The sequence below is a fragment of the Hypanus sabinus genome, chromosome 1 (assembly GCF_030144855.1).
Source record: "Hypanus sabinus isolate sHypSab1 chromosome 1, sHypSab1.hap1, whole genome shotgun sequence".
Lineage (NCBI taxonomy): Eukaryota > Metazoa > Chordata > Chondrichthyes > Myliobatiformes > Dasyatidae > Hypanus > Hypanus sabinus.
Genome location: NC_082706.1, coordinates 71,021,238 through 71,043,502, shown reverse-complemented (window position 1 = coordinate 71,043,502; position 22,265 = coordinate 71,021,238). Strand labels below are relative to the sequence as shown.

Below are 22,265 nucleotides of genomic sequence, written 5' to 3'. Positions count from 1 at the left end.
TCCTGTTTCCTACGTGTGCTTCTGTAAGTACACAGTGGAGAGTATCCTGACTGGTTGCATCACAGCTTGGTATATAAGCACAAATGCTCAGGAATGGAAAAAGTCCATAGAAAGTGTTGGATACAGCTCAGTCCATCACAGCCAAAGTCCTCCCATACCATTGAGCATATCTACAAGGAGTGCTGCTTCAAGAAAGCAACATTTATCATCAGGGATCCCTGCCCCCCACCTTCCACCATCCAAGTTGTGCTCTATTCTCACTGCTGCCACCAGGAATGAGGTACAGGAGCCTTGGGTCCCACACTACCAGGTTCAGGAACAGTTATTACCCAACAAACATCAGGCTCCTGAACTGCCATGGATAAATTAAGACCATAAGACTATTGATTCTCCTAAGACCATAAGAGCAGAAGTCGGCCTTTCGGCCCATCAAGTCTGCTCCGCCACTTTATCATGAGGTGATCCAATCTCCCCTTTAGTCTCTTTGCCCCACCTTCTCACCATAACCTTTGATGCCCTGACTGCTCAGATACCTCTCAGTCTCTGCCTTAAATACACCCAATGATTTGGCCTCCATTGCCGCCCGTGGCAACAAATTCCACAGATTCACCACCCTCTGGCTAAAAAAATTTTTTTGCATCTCTGTTCTGAATGGGCGCCTTGCAATCCTCAAGTCATGTCCTCTCGTACTAGACTCCCCCACCATGGGAAACAACTTTGCCACATCCACTCTGTCCATGCCTTTCAACATTCAAAATGTTTCTATGAGGTCCCCCCTCATCCTTCTAAACTCCAAGGAGTACAGTCCAAGAGCGGTCAAATGGTCCTCATATGTTAACCCTCTCATTCCCAGAATCTTCTCTGAACCCTCTCCAATGTCAGCACATCCTTTCTTAAATAAGGAGCCCAAAACTGCACACAATATTCCAAGTGAGGTCTGACTGGTGCCTTATAGAGCCTCAACATCGCATCCCTGCTCCTATACTCTATTCCTCTAGAAATGAATGCCAACATTACATTCGCCTTCTTTACCACCTGGAGGTTAACCTTAAGGGTATCCTGCACAAGGACTCCCAAGTCCAGTTGCGTCTCAGAACTCTGAATTCTCTCCCCATTTAAATAATAGTCTGCCCGTTTATTTCTTCTACCAAAGTGCATGACCGTACACTTTCCGACATTGTAATTCACTTGCCACTTCTTTGCCCCTTCCCCCAATCTATCCAAGTCTCTCTGCAGACTCTGTTTCCTCAGCACTACCGGCCCCTCCACCTATCTTTGTATCATCAGCAAACTTAGCCACAAAGCCATATATTCCATAATCCAAATCGTTGATATACAACGTAAAAAGAAGCGGCCAATCAAGAAATTGGTACCTTTTTACATTCTACTTGGTCTTGTTTTAAAATTCAACCATTTTGGATAAATTTAAGACTTTTATTGGAACAAATTACTGGAGTACAACTCCCACATAGTCCAGTATTATTTTTATTAGGAGACATTGAAGGGACAATACCGAAACTTAAATTGAACAAGTATCAGAAAAAATTTATAAAAATTGCATTGGCGGTAGCCAAAGAAGTTATCGCAGTTAGTTGGAAATCTGATTTATATTTAACTATGGATCGTTGGAATAATGAAATACATAATTGTATTCCATTTGAAAAAATTACATACAATCTAAGAAATGAATATGATATATTTTTGAAAATTTGGCTCCCATACCTACAAAAGATAGGATTAAATACATAGGTCCTTTGAAGATAAAATTATAGTAATTGGGGAAAGTAAAAAATAAATATCAAAATTATTTTGAACTCCATGGAGCATGTGGGGATCCTCTTTCTCTTCTTTCTTTTTTTTTTCTTTAGATAAGGGTTGGGGGGGGGAGGGTTAATATTATCTTTCTTACTATTTTACTATTACATTTATTCTTTGTAATTTCTAAAATTTAATAAATAAACAAACAAACAAATAAATAAAGAGAAGCGGCCCCAACACAGACCCCTGTGGAACACCACTGGTAACTGTCAGCCAACCAGAATGGGATCCCTTTATTCCCACTCTCTGTTTCCTGCCAATCAACCAATGTTCTATCCATGTATGTAACTTTCCCGTAATTCCATGGGCTCTTATCTTGTTTAGCAGCCTCATGTGCGGCACCCTGTCAAAGGCCTTCTGAAAATCCAAATACACAACATTCACTGCATCTCCCTTGTCTAGCCTACTTGTAATTTCCTGAAAAAATTCACTCATCTCAAATCAGAATTGATTTGTCAATCTCCATAGCATGTTTCAAGGATCCTACAAATCATGTTCTCAGTTTAATTTACACAATTTGTTTTATTTGGCATTGATGGTTGTTTGTCCATATTAGTTACAGATAGATTTTCACAAATACTATAGTATTTCTTTATTTTCCTGTAAATGCTTGTGATATATTCATACTTTGATAAAAAATTTACTTTGACTAATGTTACCCCCTCATTGCTCTATCCCTACATCCTCTGTTTCCCCTTGCATTCAAAGTCAAATGCTTCCCACTGCTCTTGGTCAAGACAGCCTTGAGCTCTGGTGTCTCATCATTGTGTCACTATCCTTGACCTCACTAACATCTAGAGATATCTGCTGCTGCATTCATCTGAAGTCCTTGCATCTCAGCTTCCTAGCTTATTCCCCAGGTAATGGTTCTATCACCTGTCCCATTTTCCCCTTTCCTGACCTATCAGTAGACAGTAAACAGGTTGGGTCTGTATGCCTTGGAGATCAGAAGAATGAAGGGAGATCTTAATGAAATATAGAACAGGAACAGGCCCTTCGGCCCACAATGTTGTGCCGAAGCAGTTAAAAAGTAAATCAAAAGCACCGGAACACGAAACCCTCCTACCTACACCATGTCCATATCTCTCCATCTTCCTCACATCCATGTGCCTAAAACATCTCTTAAAAGCCTCTAATGCATTTGCCTCTACCACCATACCAGGGGGCGTATTCCAGGCATCCACCACTCTCTGAGTAATAAGCTTGCCCCTCACATTCCCCTTGAACTTACCCCCTCTCACAGTCACTGCATACCTTCTTGTATGAGACATTTTGACCCTGGGGATTCAGATACTCCCTGTCAACTCTCTCTCTGCCTCTCCTAATCTTGTACACCTACATCAGATCTCCTCTTAGCCCCTGCCGCTCCAGAGAAAACAACCCAAGGTTATCCGGCCTCTTGTGGTAGCAATTGCCCTCTAAACCAGCAGCATCCTGGTAAATCTCTTCTGCACCCTTTCCAAAGCCTCAACGTCCTTCCTATAGTGGGGCAACTAGAGCTGTAGGGCATCTACTCCATATGTGGCCTAACCAGAGTTTTATACAGTTGTAACAGAACTCTTGACTGTTGAACTCAATGCCTTGACTAAAAAAAGCAAGCACTCTACAAGCCTTCTTAACCACCTTATTGGCCTGTGTAGTCACTTCCAAACAGGATCCAACTTGGATCCCAAGATCTCTCTGCTCAGCAACACTGTTAAGGACCTTGAGCTTATCAGTGTACTGTCTCCTTGCATTTGCTCTACCAGTGTGCAACCCCTCACATTTACCAAGATTAAACTCCATCTGCTATTTCTTTCCTCATATGTGCAACTGATCTATATTATGCTGTATTCTTTACCAGTTTTCAGCACTATCCACAACTCCATCAATCTTGGTATCATCCATAAACTTACTAACCCAACTATCTACATTTTCATTCAGGTCACTTATACACATCACAAACAGCAGAGGTCCCAGCACAAATCCCTGTGGAACACCACTAATTACAGACCTCCAACTTGAATAAGTCCCTTCAATTATTACCCTCTGTCTTCTGTGTGCAAGCAGTTCTGAATCCAAATAGCCAATTCACAGCAGACCCCATGCATCTTAACCTTCTGGATTAGCTCCCATGAGGAACTTCATCAAAAGCCTTACTAAAATCCATTTAGAAAACATCCATTGTCCTACCCTCATCAATCTCTCTTGTCACCTTGTCAAAAATCTCAATCAAGTTGGTAAAACATGACCTGCCCCATGCAAAGCCATGCTGGTTCTCCCTAATTAGGCCATGGGTCTCCAAATGCTCATCTATCCTATCCCTAAGAATTTTTTCCAGCAATTTTCCTACAAGTTACATTAGACTCACTGGTCTATAGTTTCCAAGACTTTACTTTATTCCCCTCTTAAACAGACGTAGAACATTAGCCACTCACCAGTCCTCCAGGACCTGGCCTGTGGCTAGATAGGACATGAAGATGCTGGTTAGGGGCCCAGCAATCGCATCTCTTGCCTCCTGCAATAACCTGTGGTAAATCCCATCAGACTCTGGGGACTTGTCCTCATTAGGAGGCCCAACACTTCGTCCTCCTTGACCATATTTATACACTCAGCAGTGACCTCCATATTCTTTTCTTTAGTAAATAATGAAACAAAGTGCTCATCAAGTACCTCATTCACTTTCTCTGCATCCAAGCAAATTTTTCCCCCCTTTATCCTTGAGTGGTTCACCCTCTCCCTAGTTATCATCTTGCTCTTGATGTTTGTATAGAATGCCTTATTCACCATAACCCTACTTGCCAAGGACTTTTCATGGTCCCTCCCGGCTTTCCTAATTACTTTTCTTTAGTTCTTTTCTGGCTTTGTTTGATCCTAACTTCCAAAGCTTTATGTATTTTTCCTTTTCCTTCTTGACTAAATTTATCACCTTTCTGGACATTCAAGGTTCTTGTTTCTTTGCAAACCTGGCTTTTCTTCTAATGTCAACATGCCTTCCCTCCATATGTCTGACATGGACTTGCCAGAGAAAAGGTGCTCCCAATTAACACTTCTTAATTTGTACTACTCCAATTTTAAAACTCTCCCACAAGGACCATACCTATCCTCATCTATAGCTATCCTGAAAGTTAAGGAGTTGTGGTCACTGTTCCCAACTGCTTCCTCACTGAATGGTCAGTCACCTGGTCAGGCTCATTACCTAACACCAGTATAGTACAGCCCCTCCCTCATTGGACCCATCCACATACTGAATTAAGAAACCTTGCCGGATAAACTTAGCAAATTCTGCCCCATCTGCAGACTCTGCATCCTCGACAGTTCCATCCAAACCATTCCAATGGTAGTAGAGCTTGTATTCCTATGTCTTCTGTCAATGTGCTCTTAATATTTTTTGTCTTTTTCTCTACGTGCAGACTGTGGGCTGATGAACTAATAAAGGGCTTGCCTGCCTGTAACCCTGCCTTCTGGCCTCTTTCTGCACTCCATACACATTTCAGCTCCTCCATGTATGTCTGTCTGGCCATCCCCCCCACCCCACTTCTTGCTGTTTCCCGTTGCAGGAATGTTACTTTTTATATCTAAATTGTTGTTGTTTTGCCGCTCCTTATCTTTTTTTTGGACACCCTCAAACTCTGCAACCCTTCCTGCTCCCATTCAGGTCCTCTGATCATCAGGCCATACCCGCCCTCCTCCCTGCCACTGAAGTCCATGTAGTCAGGAATTTGGGCTTCTTGCGATCGAAGCCCCTCCCTAGTTCTGTGCACCTTTGAACTTGTTCCTTTTTTAAGATAAACTGCCGATGTGTTCTTCACAAGGGATGAGATGTGGATTTCCCATGAATGAGAGAAAAGGCAGATTCCACTAAGGTTGTTGGCAATGACACAAAGACTGCGGTGACTTGCAACATAGAACATTAGAACAGTACAGGCCCCTCGGCCCTTGATCTTGACCCAACATTTTAACCTAGTCCAAAATTCAAATGGCCTTTGACATTTAACTAATTGAGCTGCTGTAACTGTGATGAAAAAGCCATGGAGCACTACAGCACAGAAACAGACCCTTCAGCCCATCCAGTCAATGCCAAACTGTTATTCTGCCTTGTCCCATCAACCCACACCTGGACCATTGCCCTCCATACCTTTTTCATCCATGTAGTTGCCCAAACTTCTCTTAAACCTGCATCCACTGGCAGCTCGTCCCACAGTTGCACCACCCTCCTAGTGAAAAGGTTCTCCATCAGGTTCCACTTAAAACATTTTGCCTTTCACCATTGATCTGTGACCTTTATTTTTCAAAATTTAAAATATTTTTGTTCTATAATGTAGGTCTTGCAGATTATTCCAGAGAGCATGTTTCGATCCTTGGCAAAGATTATCAAGCTCCAGACACACAACATTATGGAAGTACCAACCCGACTAGATAAAGACAAGCTGAAGGATTATGCCCAGCTGGATGCCAGATATGAGGTAAGGGAGCCTCATGGGCAGGAGGTGCAAAAGGCATTAATGCCAAACACAGGCAGTTGCTCAGCTGGTGTAGCCCACTGGTGGGGAAAGGCCAGGAACAGATATGGGAGAGTCAAAAATATAAATGCTTCTTTAAAAGCTGCATTTTTTTAGGATTAACTGAACAGTATTGGATTATTGGCAAGAATGTGACTAGTGTGGATGTAGCCGATTGATCGTGCGATGAGTTGATTGGGCCTTCTACATGTAAGAGGCTCTCACTTTGCACACACTTTTGAGCATGCAGTCAAGCATTTTTTTCCACAGTGGTCCCAGTTATCGTTCCCGCATTGTAAGTTGTGCAGTATGTACTCTGGTTAACTTGACTTAGTAAAAAATGGTTAATTATTCTGCTCTGCTGTCCTTCTTGCTCAGTGGAATACGTAACATTGACAATTCAGCTGTTGTATTTAAAGCCTCCTTTGTCTGTCTGTTCCTCCATTGACTCTATCTGCAGTCCCCACTGCAACAGAAAAGCAGCCAGCATAATCAAGAACTCTTCCCAACCCAATTACTTTTCTCTTCTCCCCTCTCCTGTTGGGGAGAAGATATAAAGCCCTAGAGCATGAACCACCAGGCTTGAGGTCAACTTCAAATGCATTATGATCAGTCCTCTCATGTTCTAAAGATTGAACATTTGATCTCCCAATATACCTCATGTAGATCTTGCACTTTATTTGTCTGTCTGCACCATTATGCTCTTGAACTTCACTCACCTCATCTCTGAACTGATCACTGAACACAACCTACAGACACACTTTCAAAGACCATAACTCATGTTCTCAGCATTGTTTAAATCAGTTATTTGTTGATAAATTATTATTTGCAGAGTTTATCTTTTGCACATTGGTTGTTTGTAAGTCTTTATTTGAGTGTAGTTTTTCGCTGATTGATTATGGTGTCAGAGTAGCATCATGGTTAGTGCGACATCTTGGGGTGTTGGATTTTGGAGTTCATTTCTGCCGCTGTCTATAAGAATTTTTTGCGTCCTTCTTGTGAAAGCATGGATTTCCTTCAGGTGCTCTGGTTTTCCTGCTCAGTCCAAAGATGTACCATTTAGTAGGTTAATTGGCCATTCTCAATTGTTCTGTGATTAGGGTGGGGATAAGTGGTTGGGTTGCTAGTTAGTATGGTTTGTTGGGCTGGAAGGGTACGGTCTTCATATCTCTAACTAAATAAATATTTCTTTACTGTTCATGCCTACAAGAAAATAGATCTCAAGGTTGTAATGGTGACTTATATGTACTTTGATAAGTTTATTTTGAACTTTGAACTTTCTGTGTGAGAGGTCTCAAGATGGCGCTTATGGAGTAAACCGCTTTTGGCTTTGCTCCAAACCTTTTACGTCTTTTTAACCTACAAACACCCCTTAAATGATCTTTTTATACTTATTCTAAAGGGGTTTAAACATACAGAATTTTTCTTTTTAACTATTCAATCTATTTTCAACTCGCTGAAATGTCTAAAGCAAAAGAATCGAAACAGACGAAAGAACCAATAACTTTAGAAACTATTGTGAAGGTTATAGAAGATAAATTTGAAGGACTGGAGAGGAAGATAACCGAACAGCTCTTTGCGTTTGATGAGCGTTTAAAATCATTCGAAGGAAAACTTCAAACACTTACACTGGAATTACAAAAACAACAAGCAAGTATTTTGGTACTTGAAGAAGCCGCTCACAAGAAAGACCATATTATCGAAACTTTGCAACAAGAGCAAGCTTCGACTTCTCAACAGATGGATCGTTATAAATCTAAAATTACTGATCTTGAAAATCGCTCTCGAAGACAAAATCTTCGGCTAATTGGGATTCCGGAAAAATTTGAGAACTGTGATCTTACCGCTTTCTTTTCTAAACTTCTAATGGATGTCTTCGGTTCAGAAGTTCTGGACTCTCCTCCAATAATCGATCGTGCTCACCGTGTCTCTCGCTATCATTCTGATTCAGATAAACCACGACATGTAATTCTCTGGATCCATTACCCTCATATCAAAGAGCGTCTGATTCGGGCGGCTCAGAAAAAGGGTATGATTAACTTTCAAGAATTTAAATTTCGTATTTTGGAAGATTATAGCCCTGAAGTTTTAAGGGCAAGAATGGCTTTTAGACCGGTTGTGTTGAAATTTCACCAGAAAGGCTACAAGCAAGTGCTGTTATTTCCAGCACACCTGAGAGTTACTTGTGAAGACGGAACTTTTCGGTTGTTCAAATCTCCAGCGGACGCTCAAAGCTTTTTGGAACAATGACACTCTATCGGGTTGACTAATGTAACAATTAGTCTATAAATTTCGATCTTTTACAGAGTGATGTTTTTTTTTAGGTATGGCTTACATGTATTTTTTATATACGGTAAAAGTTCTTTTTTTTTGGTTTATTCTGACTTTATTTTTTTTATATATTACTAATCTATTAACCTTGAAAATAACTGATTAGGGTTCCTTTTTTTTAAGTTTGTATACGCTTTTTTATGTTATTAACATTTAAATATTAAGATTTTTAAAAAAATAATAATAAAATGGCGTTTCTTCTTCCCGACAGACTCCAGTGCTTGGAACGTCATATCCGTTTTGATGAGTTTGAAAGTTTTAAACTCTCATTTAAAATACTGATTTAGTATTATTTATTTATGGGTTTTATCAATTTAATTTTTTAACCCTTTTGTTATATATATATATAATACTAATTTTATATTTTAACTTGTTATATTAACCCTTTCTTATAATATGGGTTGTTTGTATTTTTTTTTCAATTTTACTATTAGATTGCCTGCTTGCCTCTGTTTGGCTTTTTTCCTGGGGTTTCGAGGGTGGAGGGAGGGGTATTTTTCTTTTTCTTTTTTCTCTTTTTGCTTGTTTTTTGCGTAGTTTTATTTCATGGGCCTATATGAAACTACAAAAATGGTTGCAGTGCCGTGACTTCTGGTTTCTCCTTGAACTCACTTCCTTCTTCCGGGTTCATGAGTTCACTTTTTTTTAAACTTACGTGTTAACTGTAATAAATATTGTCAATATGGATAGGATTATTAATTTTGTTTCTTGGAATACTAATGGTTTAAATCATCCGATCAAACGGAAAAAAATATTCAAAGTATTCCATAGAATGCATGCCAATGTTATTTTTGTGCAGGAGACTCATGCAAGGAAGGTGGATAGTCAACGTTTTTTTAGGTTTTGGAAGGGCCAAAAGTATCACTCAAATTGGCAAGCCAAAGTAAGAGGTGTTTCTATTTTTATAGACTCATCAACTTCTTTTATACATCATGAAACAATTTCAGATCCACAAGGTAGATTTTTGCTTATTACTGGTTTACTTTTTAATCAAAAAGTTGTTTTAGTTAATGTTTATGCTCCAAATACTGATTGTCCTGAATTTTTTAAATGCTTATTTACATCCTTTCCTAATCTGAATCAATATAGACTGATAATGGGTGGGGATTTTAACTGTTGTTTAAACCCTGTGATGGATAGATCCAAGCCCACCCAAACTCTTCCGAATAAATCGGCTTCTCTTATTAACTCTTTTATGATTGATTCAGCTATTTGTGAAATTTGGCGTTTTCTACACCCTAATGACAAAGAGTTTTCATACTTTTCCCATGTTTATCATAATTACTCAAGAATTGATTACTTTTTCATTGATCACCATTTACTCACAGATGTTACTGATTGTAAATATGACTGTATTACCATATCTGATCATGCACCTCTGAAATTATCTATTAAAATAACGGATTCATATATCAATGCTCAAGTTTGGAGGTTTAATCCTATTTTATTGCAGGATTTAGACTTTGTTAACCTTATTAAACAACAAATTGATTTGTTTTTCTCAACAACTTCTACAGCAGAGATCTCTAGTGGAATTTTGTGGGATAGATTTAAAGCATATATTCGTGGACAGATTATTTCATACTCTGCTGGAGTTAGGAAACGAAGTAATTCTAAAATATTAACATTAGTTGATAAAATCAAAGCAATTGATAAGATTTATTCAATGACCCCTAGCAAAGAACTTTATAAAGAAAGAGTGGAACTTCAAATGGAACATAGTTTATTATTATCCTCTTCGATTGAAAGTCAGTTAATTAAATCAAAAACCCAATTCTATATGTATGGAGATAAGTCTGGTAAATTACTGGCTAATCAATTGAAAATTGTTTCAGATAAACGACAGATTACTAGGATTCGTAAACAAGATGGTACTCTGACGATCGACCACAAAGAGATAAATAGAGCCTTTCAAGATTTTTATAACTCCTTATATCAATCAGAATTCACTAAGGACTCTTCTATAATAAATGAATTTTTAAGGAAATTGAATATTCCAAAAGTAACTGTTGAGGATAACGTAATTTTAGTTACACCTATTACGGAGATTATTGAAAAGGCTATTTTTTCAGTGAATTCTGGTAAAGCCTCTGGTCCAGATGGTTTTCCCGTAGAATTTTTTAAATCTTTTTCTTCTATACTTTCTCCTTGGCTTTGTAAAATTTTTAAAGATGCATTAAGTATAGGTAAATTACCACAATCTTTTTATGAAGCTTCTATTTCTTTAATTCTTAAAAAAGATAAAGACCCTACTGAATGTGCATCCTATCGGCCTATATCCTTGTTAAATACGGATTTTAAGATTTTCAGTAAAATTTTGGCTATTAGATTAGAAAATATATAACCTCGAATTATTTCTGAAGATCAGACTGGATTTATTAAAAATTGCTATTCATCTTTTAACATTAGAAAATTAATTAATATTATTTATACTTCTTCATCTAAAATACCAGAATGTGTTATTTCTTTAGATGCTGAAAAAGCATTTGACAGAGTTGAATGGCCATATTTATTTACTACAATGCAACAATTTAATTTTAGTTCAAAATTTATATCATGGATTAAATTAATATACCATAAACCTTTAGCTTCAGTTTTTACCAACAATCAAAGATCCCCTTTTTTTCAGCTATTTCGTGGTACAAGGCAAGGTTGCCCTTTAAGTCCTTTACTATTTGACATCGCTTTAGAACCGTTGGCTATAGCTATTCGTGAATCACCTAATATTCTGGGTATTACCCGTGGGGAGAGGACGTATAAAGTATCATTATATGCTAATGATTTGTTATTATATATATCTGACCCTGAAAGATCTATCCCTGCTATTTCGTCTTTGCTTGCTCAATTTAGTAATTTTTCTGGTTATAAATTGAATTTTAACAAGAGTGAACTATTTCCATTAAATATGCAAGTTCCAATTTATAAACATTTACCATATAAAATTGTTACAGATTATTTTACTTAACTAGGTATTAAAATTACTAAAAAACAAAGATTTATTTAAGGTTAACTTTTTACCTTTAATTGATCAAATTAAGCAACTTGCTATTAGGCGGTCTCCACTATCTTTGTCATTGGTTGGTAGAGTTAATGCTATTAAGATGATGATACTACCTAAATTCCTATATTTATTTCAAGTATTACCAATTTTTATTCCTAAAGCTTTTTTTGATACTATTGACTCTAAAATATCTTCTTAATCTAGGAACAAAAATCCTAGATTGGGCAAAAAATATTTACAGAAGCCTAAGAAGGAGGGCGGCTTGGCTTTACCAAACTTAAGATTTTACTATTGGACAGTTAATATACGGTATTTAATATTCTGGACACAAGAATTGACTATAGCTACTTGCCCACAATGGGTAAATTTGGAATGTAAATCTGTACAAGATTTTTCACTGATTTCAATCTTAGGATCTTCACTTCCTTTCTCTTTATTCAAATTGAATAAACAGATAACTAATCCTATAGTCAGATATACATTACGAACTTGGTTTCAATTTCGTAAATTTTTTGGTTTGAATAAATTTATTTTATCATGTCCTATAATATCTAATTATTTTTTTCGGCCTTCATCTATGGATCAAGCTTTTCTTTTATGGAAAACAAAAGGTATAACATGTTTTCGTGATCTGTTTCTGGATGATAACATTATGTCCTTTGAACAGCTATCTAATAAATATAATTTACCTAAAACCCATTTTTTTTAGATATTTGCAAGTTAGAAATTTTTTGTATAATGAGTTACAGTCTTTTTCGAAAGAATGTCCATTGGACATTACAGAAAGAATTTTAGCCCTTAATCCTTATCAAAAGGGTTTAGTAGCCATCATTTATAAGATGATCATGAATTTACAGTCCGATGTATCAGAAAAAATTAAGAAGGAATGGCACGAAGAGTTGCATTCTACTGAGCAATGGGAAAAAATTTTATTATTGGTAAATTTGTCCTCTATTTGTGCTAAACATGCCCTAATACAATTTAAGGTTGTACATAGAGCTCATATGTCTAAGGATAAACTGGCTCGATTTTATTCTCATCTTAATTCAACCTGCGATAGATGTCATTCTGATGTTGCTTCATTGACTCATATGTTCTGGTCTTGTCCTTGTTTACAAAATTATTGGAAAGATATTTTCAGTATTATTTCAAGAGTTTTAAATATTAATTTCCAACCGCATCCTCTTACTGCAATTTTCGGTTTACCAATGACGGATAATAATTGTTTATCTGCTTCATCTCAACGAATGATTGCATTTGTTACATTAATGGCTAGAAGATCTATTTTATTGAATTGGAAAGAAATTAATCCTCCAACTGTATTTCAGTGGTTTTCTCAAACTATTTCTTGTTTGAGTTTAGAAAAAATTAGAAGTGTGGTTTTTGATCCTTCAGTTAAATTTGAAGAAACTTGGAGACCTCTTATTCAACATTTTCACATGAGTTGAATTGTCTTTTCCTAAACCTTACTTACATTATCCTTAATTATTTGGATGGAGGTTCGGAGTTATTGGCACAACTGTATATGTACTTAATATTATTCAATGGCCCATGTTGGTTAGTGTGTTTTTTTTTGGTTTTTTTTCTCTCTTTTTTTGGGGGGTTTTCTTTTTTTTCTCTTTTTACTTCTTTGTTCATTAATGTTCTGAGTTTGAGAGGTTATATATTTTTATTATACATGTGAATGTCTATTTAAACTATTAATTATGTACCCTCAAACACTTTGTATTCATGTTTCATTTATGTTTGTTTAAAACTAATAAAAAGATTTAAAAAGAAAGAAAAAAACACTTTCTGTGTAAATGTAATATTATATTCTGTATTCTGTTCTTGTACTACCTGAATGTAATTAAGTATGGCGTGACCTGATTAGGTGGCATGCAGAACCGTCCAATTTAATGTCATGTTTGACCATGCTCCACCTACCTTCACTGTGCAGTTGACTTTGTTGACAGTTAGAACTCTGGAGAGGAATTTGAAACCACTTGTGCTTTTGCTACCAGTAATCATAGTTAAACACCAAAAGAAAGTTAATAGTTTATTATTTTTTTCTTTACTGGTAATTTGCATTAATTTTTCTCTATAGGTTGCCAGGCTTACTCATGCAATATCAATTTTCACTGAAGGCATTCTCATGATGAAAACGACCCTTGTTGGCATTATCAAGGTAAGCGGTGCTGTTTGTCCTAGTGGAGAATGAAGCTTTTTTCAGGTCAATGGGAGTAGGCAGTTTAAACGGCTTGGCACAGACTAGATGGGCTGTACTTTTCCATGACTCTATGAATTGGGAAACTGTGGAATATATCCTTCTAGCCCTTCAAAGCCTGCCACTCAGCAATCCCACAATTTAGCCCTAGCCTAATCACAGGACAATTTACATTGACCATTTAACTGACTAACCAGTACGCCTTTGGACTCTCAGATGAAACCTGCATGGTCACAGGGAGCATTCACAAACTCCTCATGGGAGGTAGTGGTAATTGAACCCAGGTTGCTGGTACTGTAAAGCAGTTTGCTAGCCACTGCACTACTATACCACCATTACATTTGGCTTTCTCAAAAATAATACCAGCCTTAATTCACTAGGTAGTTGTGTGTATTTTGCAGTTCAAATATAGTCACAAAACTGTCTAATTGCAAACTTTTATTTTCTATTTAGTCATCAAGCATCGGTTTAAATCTGTTTCATGGCTGATTAATTTCTATTCTTATGACTTTTCTTAAGTTGCAATTTACCATTTGGAATGTTCTGTTGCATGATTTCTTCAGAAAATATTCATAACATGGAATTTGAACTTTATTTGAAAAATAGTTCATGTTATGCCCTCCCTCTTATTTCCACATGCCTTCTGTTAATGCCGTTACTTGTCTTGAGTAAGTGAAGGTGAGATAATTGTATTGATTTAGCTGATTGCTTCCAGGAATTAAGCAAGTGGGCAGGAGAAGTCAATATGCAGACATTTATATGCATATGGTTAAAAGCAGCTTCAGCAAAGTATAAAATGTGAGCTTGTAAGAAAGTGTTGTGATTAGATAATGCACCCAAGCACCTTTCAAACTTCAGGCTCCTGAATGAGCATGGATACCTTCACTCACCTGGACACTGAACTGATTCCACAACACATTGCACATTGGTTATTTATCAGTTTTTGTGTGGTTTTTCATAGATTCTATTGTATTTCTTTGTTCTGCTGTGAATGCTAGCAAGAAAAGGAATGTTGGGCAGTATATTCTCTGAAAAGAAATTTACTTTGAACTTTGAAGTTCCATAGCCAGGTTACCTGTCTTTGTATGACTGTAAGACATAGGAGCAGAAATAGGCTATTTGGCCGGTTGAGTCTGTTCTGCCCTTCCATCATGGCTGATTTGTTTTCCCTCTTGTTGTGTATGTGACTGGTTACACAACAAAACTATAAATAAAAACACTGGAGACTAGAACTAAGGCTACGTCCACACTGGACTGGATAATTTTGAAAACGCTGGTTTTGCGTAAAAATAATAGGCATCCACACTAAGCGTTTAAAAAAATATCTCTGTCCACATTAAAACAGATATTTTGGCGAATCTCCTCCTACTGCACATGCGCAGGACATGTCTACCGAAAACAAGCGACATGTTTGGGGTTGAATCTCGCCGTGAAAGACTTGGTACACGTTTGTTCAGTTACTGACTAGAAAAACTTATACGACAGACAGCTGTTGGCTCTCACGCAGGAGGACTTAAAACTAAAAAACAACATACTGGAGCATATGAAGGCAACCAACAGGGAGTTCATGGACAGTATGACCTGGCTGACGACGAACATTGAAAAGCTGACGAACTCTTGTATTAATAAAGCTCCTTGTTAAATGTATAAAAGATGCCTGCATCAGTATTGTATTTCCATACAATGTTACATTAGACTGTTACACATCTATTGTCAGAGAAGTATTTGCATAAATAGGGAAACCACCTTCATACGAACAATGACAGAAAACAGGGCATAGTGCGTATACTTATTTATTCAGTAAGTTAGGGGTTCAAAGTATTTGGTGAGTACATTTCTAACTCTTCTGGCTTCAGTCTCGTTGCCGTCTGTTCTGAAATTGTTAGGTTGCATTCAAGAAAACAATGAAATAGCATGCTGCCGTCACCATCTGTTCCGGCATGTCATGACAGCATTTTTAGATTTCTCTGGTTACCCCATCCACATTGCTCCAGCCAATACGGTGTTTTCAAAATTACACACTCTGGAGAGTGTTTCTGAAATTCTCCATTTTTGGGGGACGAAAATGTAGTTTTAGTGTGGACGGAGGGTAAAAATGAAGAGAAAAAGCTTCGGTTATAGATTTATCTGGTCTACTGTGGACGTAGCCTAAGTTAACGGGTTTTTACTTACGGAACCCGAACTGAACACACACATAGGTCAATACGTGCCTAATAGCGCATGCTCATTAAAGTGTTATTACGACATAAAATAGTCCCATATTATAAAGTAGGCTATATGGTACACCCCTCAGCCTTCTTCCCTATCACTTTGATGCCCTGACTAATCAAGCAGCTATCAACTGCCACTTTAAGTATACCCAATAACTTGAAATCCACAGGTTCACCCCCCTAGCCCCCTCCCCCGCTAAAGAAATTCCTCCTCATCTCCATTCTCAGTTGAAGTCCCTCTATTCTGAGGGTATGCCTCCCGGTTCCAGATTGAGCCACTAGAGAAAAAAAAATCCTCTCCACATTCTCTTTCTCTAGGCCTTTCAATGTCTGATAGGTTTCAGTGAGATGCATCCTCTCATTCTTCTAAACTCCAGTCAGTGCACACCCAGAGCTGTCAAACGCTCCTCTTACATTAACATTGAACATAGAAAACCTACAGCACAATACAGGCCCTTCAGCCCACAATTCTCTGCCAAACATGTACTTACTTTAGAAATTACCTAGGGTTACCCATAGCCCCTTATTTTTCTGAGCTCCATGTACCTGTCCAGGATTCTCTTAAGAGACCCTATGGAATCCGCCTCCACCACCGTTGCTGGCAGTCCATTCCACACACTCACCACTCTCTGTGTTTAAAAAAAATTTATCCCTCTGTACCTACTTCCAACCATCTTAAAACCTGTGCCCTCTCATGTTAGCCATTTCAACCCTGGAAAAAAGCCTTTTACTATCCACATGATCAATGCCTCTCATCATCTTGTACACCGCTATCAGGTCACCTCTCGTCCTCCATCGCTCCAAGGAGAAAAGGCCGAAATCACTCAACCTATTCTCATAGGGCATGCTCCCCATTCCAGGCAACGTCCTTGTAAATCTCCTCTGCACCTTTTTTATAGTTTCCACATCATTCCTGTAGTGAGTTTCAGAGTGCTAGGTAATGTTAGAGGTCTAGAAGATTATAAGGCTATCAGGAAGGAGCTTAAGAATGAAATTAGGAGAGTCAGAAGGGGCCATGAGAAGGCCTTGACGGACAGGATTAAGGAAGACCCCAGGGCATTCTACAAGTATGTGAAGAGCAAGAGGATAAGACTTGAAAGAATAGGACCAATCAAGTGTGACAGTGGAAAAGTGCGTATGCAACCAGAGGAAATAGCAGAGGTACTTAATGAATACTTTGCTTCAGTATTCACTACGGAAAAGGATCTTGGCGATTGTCGGGATGACTTTCAATGGACTGAAAAGCTTGAGCATGTAGATATTAAAGAAGAGGATGTGCTGGAGCTTTTGGAAAGCATCAAGTTGGATAAGTCACCGGGACTGGATGGGATGTACCCCAGGCTGCTGTGGGAGGTGAGGGAGGAGATTGCTGAGCCTCTGGGAATGACCTTTGCATCATCAATGAGGAGGGAGAGGTTCCAGAGGATTGGACAGTTGTTCCCTTATTCAAGAAAGGGAGTAGGGATAGCCCAGGAAATTATAGACCAGCAAATCTTACTTCAGTGGTTAGTAAGTTGATGGAGAAGATCCTGAGAGGCTGGATTTATGAACATTTGGTGAGGCTTAATATGATTAGGAATAGTCAGCATGGCTTTGTCAAAGGCAGGTCGAACCTTATGAGCCTGATTTGATTTTTTTGAGGATGTGACTAAACACATTGATGAAGGTAGAGCCGTAGATGCAGTGTATACAGTGACATGCAAAGGTTTTGGGCACCCCTGGTCAAAATTTCTGTTTCTGTAAATAGTTAAATGAGTAGAAGATGAACTGATCTCCAAAAGTCATAAAGATGAAACGTTCTTTTCAACATTTTAAGCAAGATTAGTGTATTATTTTTGTTTTGTGCAATATTAGAGTGGGAAAAAAGAAAAGGAGTACCGTGCAAAAGTTTGGGCACCCCAGGAGATTTGAGCTCTCAGGTAACTTTTACCAAGGTCTCAGACCTTAATTAGCTTGTTAGGGCTAGGGCTTGTTCACAGTCATCATTAGGAAAGGCCAGGTGATGCAAATTTCAAAGCTTTATAAATACCCTGACTCCTCAAACCTTGTCCCAACAATCAGCAGCCGTGAGCTCCTCTTAGCAGCTGCCTAGCACTCTAAAAATTAAAATAAATGATGCCCACAAAGCAGAAGAAGACTATAAGAAGATAACAAAGTGTTTTCAGGTAGCCGTTTCCTCAGTTCGTAATGTTATTAAGAAATGGCAGTTAACAGGAACGGTGGAGGTTAAGTTGAGGTCTGGAGGACCAAGAAAACTTTCTGAGAGAACTGCTTGTAGCATTGCTAGAAAGGCAAATCAGAACCCCCATTTCACTGCAAAAGACATTCAGGAGGATTTAGCAGACTCTGGAGTGGTGGTGCGCTGTTCTACTATGCAGCGACACCTGCACCAATATGACCTTCATAGAAGAAAACCTTTCCTGTGTCCTCACCACAAAATTCAGTGTCAGAAGTTTGCAAAAGAACATCTAAACAAGCCTGATGCATTTTGGAAACAAGTTCTGTGGACTGATGAAATCAAAATCGAACTTTTTGGCCACAATGAGCAAAGGTATGTTTGGACAAAAAAGGGTGCAGAATTTCATGAAATGAACACCACTCCAACTGTTGAGCATGGGGATGGATCGATCATGCATTGGGCTTGTGTTTCAGCCAGTGACATGGGGAACATTTCACTGGTAGAGGGCAGAATGAATTCAATTAAATAACAGCAAATTCTGGAAGCAAATATCACACTGTCTGTAAAAAGCTGAAGATGAAAAGAGGATGGCTTCTACAACAGGATATTGATCCTAAGCACACCTCAAAATCCACAATGGACTACCTCAAGAGGCGCAAGCTGAAGGTTTTGCCATGGCCCTCTCAGTCCCCCGACCTAAACATCATCGAAAATCTGTGGATAGACTTCAAAAGAGCAGTGCATGCAAGACGGCCTAAGAATTTCACAGAACTAGAAGCCTTTTGCAAGGAAGATTGGGTGAAAATTCCCCAAACAAGAATTGAAAGACTCATAGCTGGCTACAGAAAGCGTTTACAAGCTGTGATACTTGCCAAAGGGGTTATTGTAAAGTATTGATCATGCAAGATGCCCAAACTTTTGCTTTAGGCACTTTTCCTTTTTTGTTATTTTGAAACTATAAAAGATGGAAATAAAAAAAGTAATCTTAATTAAAATATGCCTTTGGAAATCTGGTAATCTTTTACTTGCTTAGCTATTCACAGTAACAGAAATTTTTACCAAAGGTGCCCAAAGTTTTGCATGCCACTGTATGGATTTCAGCAAGGCATTTGATAAGGTACCCCATGCAAGGCTTATTGAGACAGTAAGGAGACATGGGATCCAAGGGGACATTGCTTTGCAGATCCAGAATTGGCTTTCCCACAGAAGGCAAAGAGTGATTGTAGACAGGTCATATTCTGCATGGAGGCCGGTGACTAGTGGTGTGCCTTTGGGGTCTGTTGTGGGACCCTTACTTGTCATGATTTTTATAAATGACCTGGATGAGGAAGTGGAGGAATGGGTTAGTAAATTTGCTGATGACACAAAGGTTAGGGGTGTTGTGGATAGTGTGGAGCACTGTCAGAGGTTACAGAGGGACACTGATAGGATGAAAAACTCGGCTGAGAAATGGCAGATGGAGTTCAACCCTGATAAGTGTGAGGTGGTTCATTTTGGTAAGTCAAATATAAGGGCAGAATAGCATTAATGGTAAGACTCTTGGCAGTGTGGAGGATCAGAGGGATCTTGGGGTCTGAGTCCATAGGACGCTCAAAGCAGCTGCACAGGTTGACTTTGGTTAAGAAGGCGTATAGTGTATTGGCCTTTATCAATCATGGGATTGAATTTAGGAGCTGAGAGGTAATGTTGCAGCTATATAGGACCCTGGTCAGACACTACTTGGAGTACTGTGCTCAATTCTGGTCGCCTCACTACAGGAAGGATGTGGAAACTATAGAAAGGGTGTAGTGGAGATTGCATGCAATGGGCTGCCAGTGACGGTTGTGGAGGCGGAAATGACAGGGTCTTTTAAAAGACTCCTGGATGGCTACATGGAGCTTAGAAAAATAGAAGGCTATGGGTAAAGCCTAGGTAGCTCTAAGGTAGGGACATGTTCGGCACAGCTTTGTGGGCCAGAGGGCCTGTACCCTGCTGTAGGTTTTCTATGTTTCTATGTAAGGAGTTTGTATCTTTTCCCTGTGACTGTGTGGGTTTCCTCTGGGTCCTCCAGTTTCTTTCCGTAGTCCTAAGGCATATGTTTGGTAGGTTATTTGGTTATTGTATATTATCCTGTGATTAGGCTAGGGCAGGGGTCAGCAACCTTTACCACTGAAAGAGCCACTTGGACCCGTTTCCCACAGAAAAGAAAACACTGGGAGCCGCAAAACCCGTTTGACATTTAAAATGAAATAACACTGCATACAACGTTTTGTTTTGCCTTTATGCTATGTATAAACAAACTATAATGTGTTGCATTTATGAAATTGATGAACTCCTGCAGAGAAAACGAAATTACATTTCTGCATGCAACAAAAACATTTTGACCTCCGAAAAAAAGACGTTGGGTTGAAGGTTACTTTTAAGTAAAATACTCGACGTCTATTTGAGTCCTTCTTGTATTTATGAAAAACGCCAAACTTAAATTTGCCGCCAGCAGCAAACCAAAAATAACGTCAGCCAGCTGTCAACCTGAAAAATAAAAGGACTATTTCACTGAACAATGAAAACATATGAATATACGTTAAATAATAGGCAATTAAAATATTTATCATCCTTGTTCAGGTTGACTCACACCTGACAATGCAGTCGTATTCAGTAGGGATGGATCGATGCTTAGGGAAGGATAATGAACTCTCTGAACTCACAGAAGCGTTTCCCAAACGATGTTTGCATTGCGATGATTGCAGAATGTAAATACTCCGAATTTATCATGTCGTGACCTTGTTTGAACTCTCTCAAATTGGGGAAGTGAGACAATGTGCCTTTCTGTAAATCTCTGGCAAGCACTGTCAACTTGCGCTCGAATGCCAAAACATCCTCCAACATGTGCAGGGCTGTACGTCCTTACCCCGTTGAAGAGCTGTGTTCAGCGTGTTCAGGTGCGCTGTCATGTCTACCATGAAGTGTAGCTTTTCCAGCCACTCTGGCTGTTCCAGCTCAGGAAAGGTGAGCCCTTTGCTGCCCAGGAATGTTTTCACTTCTTCCAGACACGCGACAAAGCGTTTCAGCACCTCCGCTCTGGACAGCCAGCGATAAAAACACGTTGTAGCGGTGTGCTACAAGCAGTCAGTAAACTGCAGTCAAAGATAGCTTTATTTGAACTAAACAGCCTTGCTTTTAAGCCTCCCTCAACCCGCCCCCCATGGGCGCGGATGCTGCAAAAGACACGTACTCACAAACCCCCGTAGGCTATCTCCCTTAGCCTGAACGCTGGCTAATTGTGAGCCGGTTCGGATGTGTCAGGAAATGGGTCGCCCGCCACAACGTCTTATTTAGATTGTACAAGATCACAATAATCTTCAAATTTAGATTTACATTTCAAAAACTAACAAACTAACATAAAATACATTTTAATTAAATACTGACCATGTCGCGGTGTGCTACACGCAGCGCTAAAATTACGACACGGAGTCGGTAACTGCAGTCGAAGGAAAAAACTTTATTCGAAATCTTCAGCCTCACTTTTAAGCCTCCCTCAACCTGCCTCCCATGGCGCAGAGGCTCCAAAGCTCTGTGCTCGCAAACCCCCGTAGGCTATCTAATTGTGAGTCGGTTCGGATGTGCCAGGAAAAGGGTCGCCACAACCAATTATTTCCCAAAGCAACAGGGAGCCACAGCACAGACGTAAAAGAGCTACATGTGGCTCCGGAGCCGCGGGTTGCCGACCCCCGGGCTAGGGTTAAATCGAGGTATACAAGGTGTGCCTTGTAGGGCCTATTCCCCACTGTATCTCAATTAATAAATCTTTTCTTAGATAAGGAGCACAGCACTACTCACAGAACTCCTAGTTTTATGACCAATACCTTATAAAGCCTCAGCATCACATTCTTGCACTTGTATTTTAATCCTCTGGAAATGAACGCTAACGTTGCCTTTGCCTTCCTTGCCATCGACTCAACCTTTAGCGAATCCTGCACCAGAACTCCCAAGTTCCGTTACACCTCTGATTTTGTATTTCCTCCCCGTTTAGAAAATAGTCTACGCCTTTATCCCTTTTACC

General features: G+C 39.1%; 1 protein-coding gene across 3 annotated transcripts in view; it reads left to right on the top strand.

Annotated features, from left to right (window-relative positions):
- washc5 (WASH complex subunit 5) overlaps nucleotides 1-22,265 on the top strand; it is a 168,921-nt gene that overhangs the window by 82,367 nt on the left and 64,289 nt on the right. For all 3 annotated transcript variants that reach the window (XM_059970802.1, XM_059970799.1, XM_059970791.1), the window contains 2 exons: nucleotides 6,123-6,263; nucleotides 13,718-13,798. In XM_059970802.1, coding sequence (XP_059826785.1) covers nucleotides 6,123-6,263; nucleotides 13,718-13,798 — 222 coding nt within the window. The remainder of the gene's footprint in view (nucleotides 1-6,122; nucleotides 6,264-13,717; nucleotides 13,799-22,265) is intronic.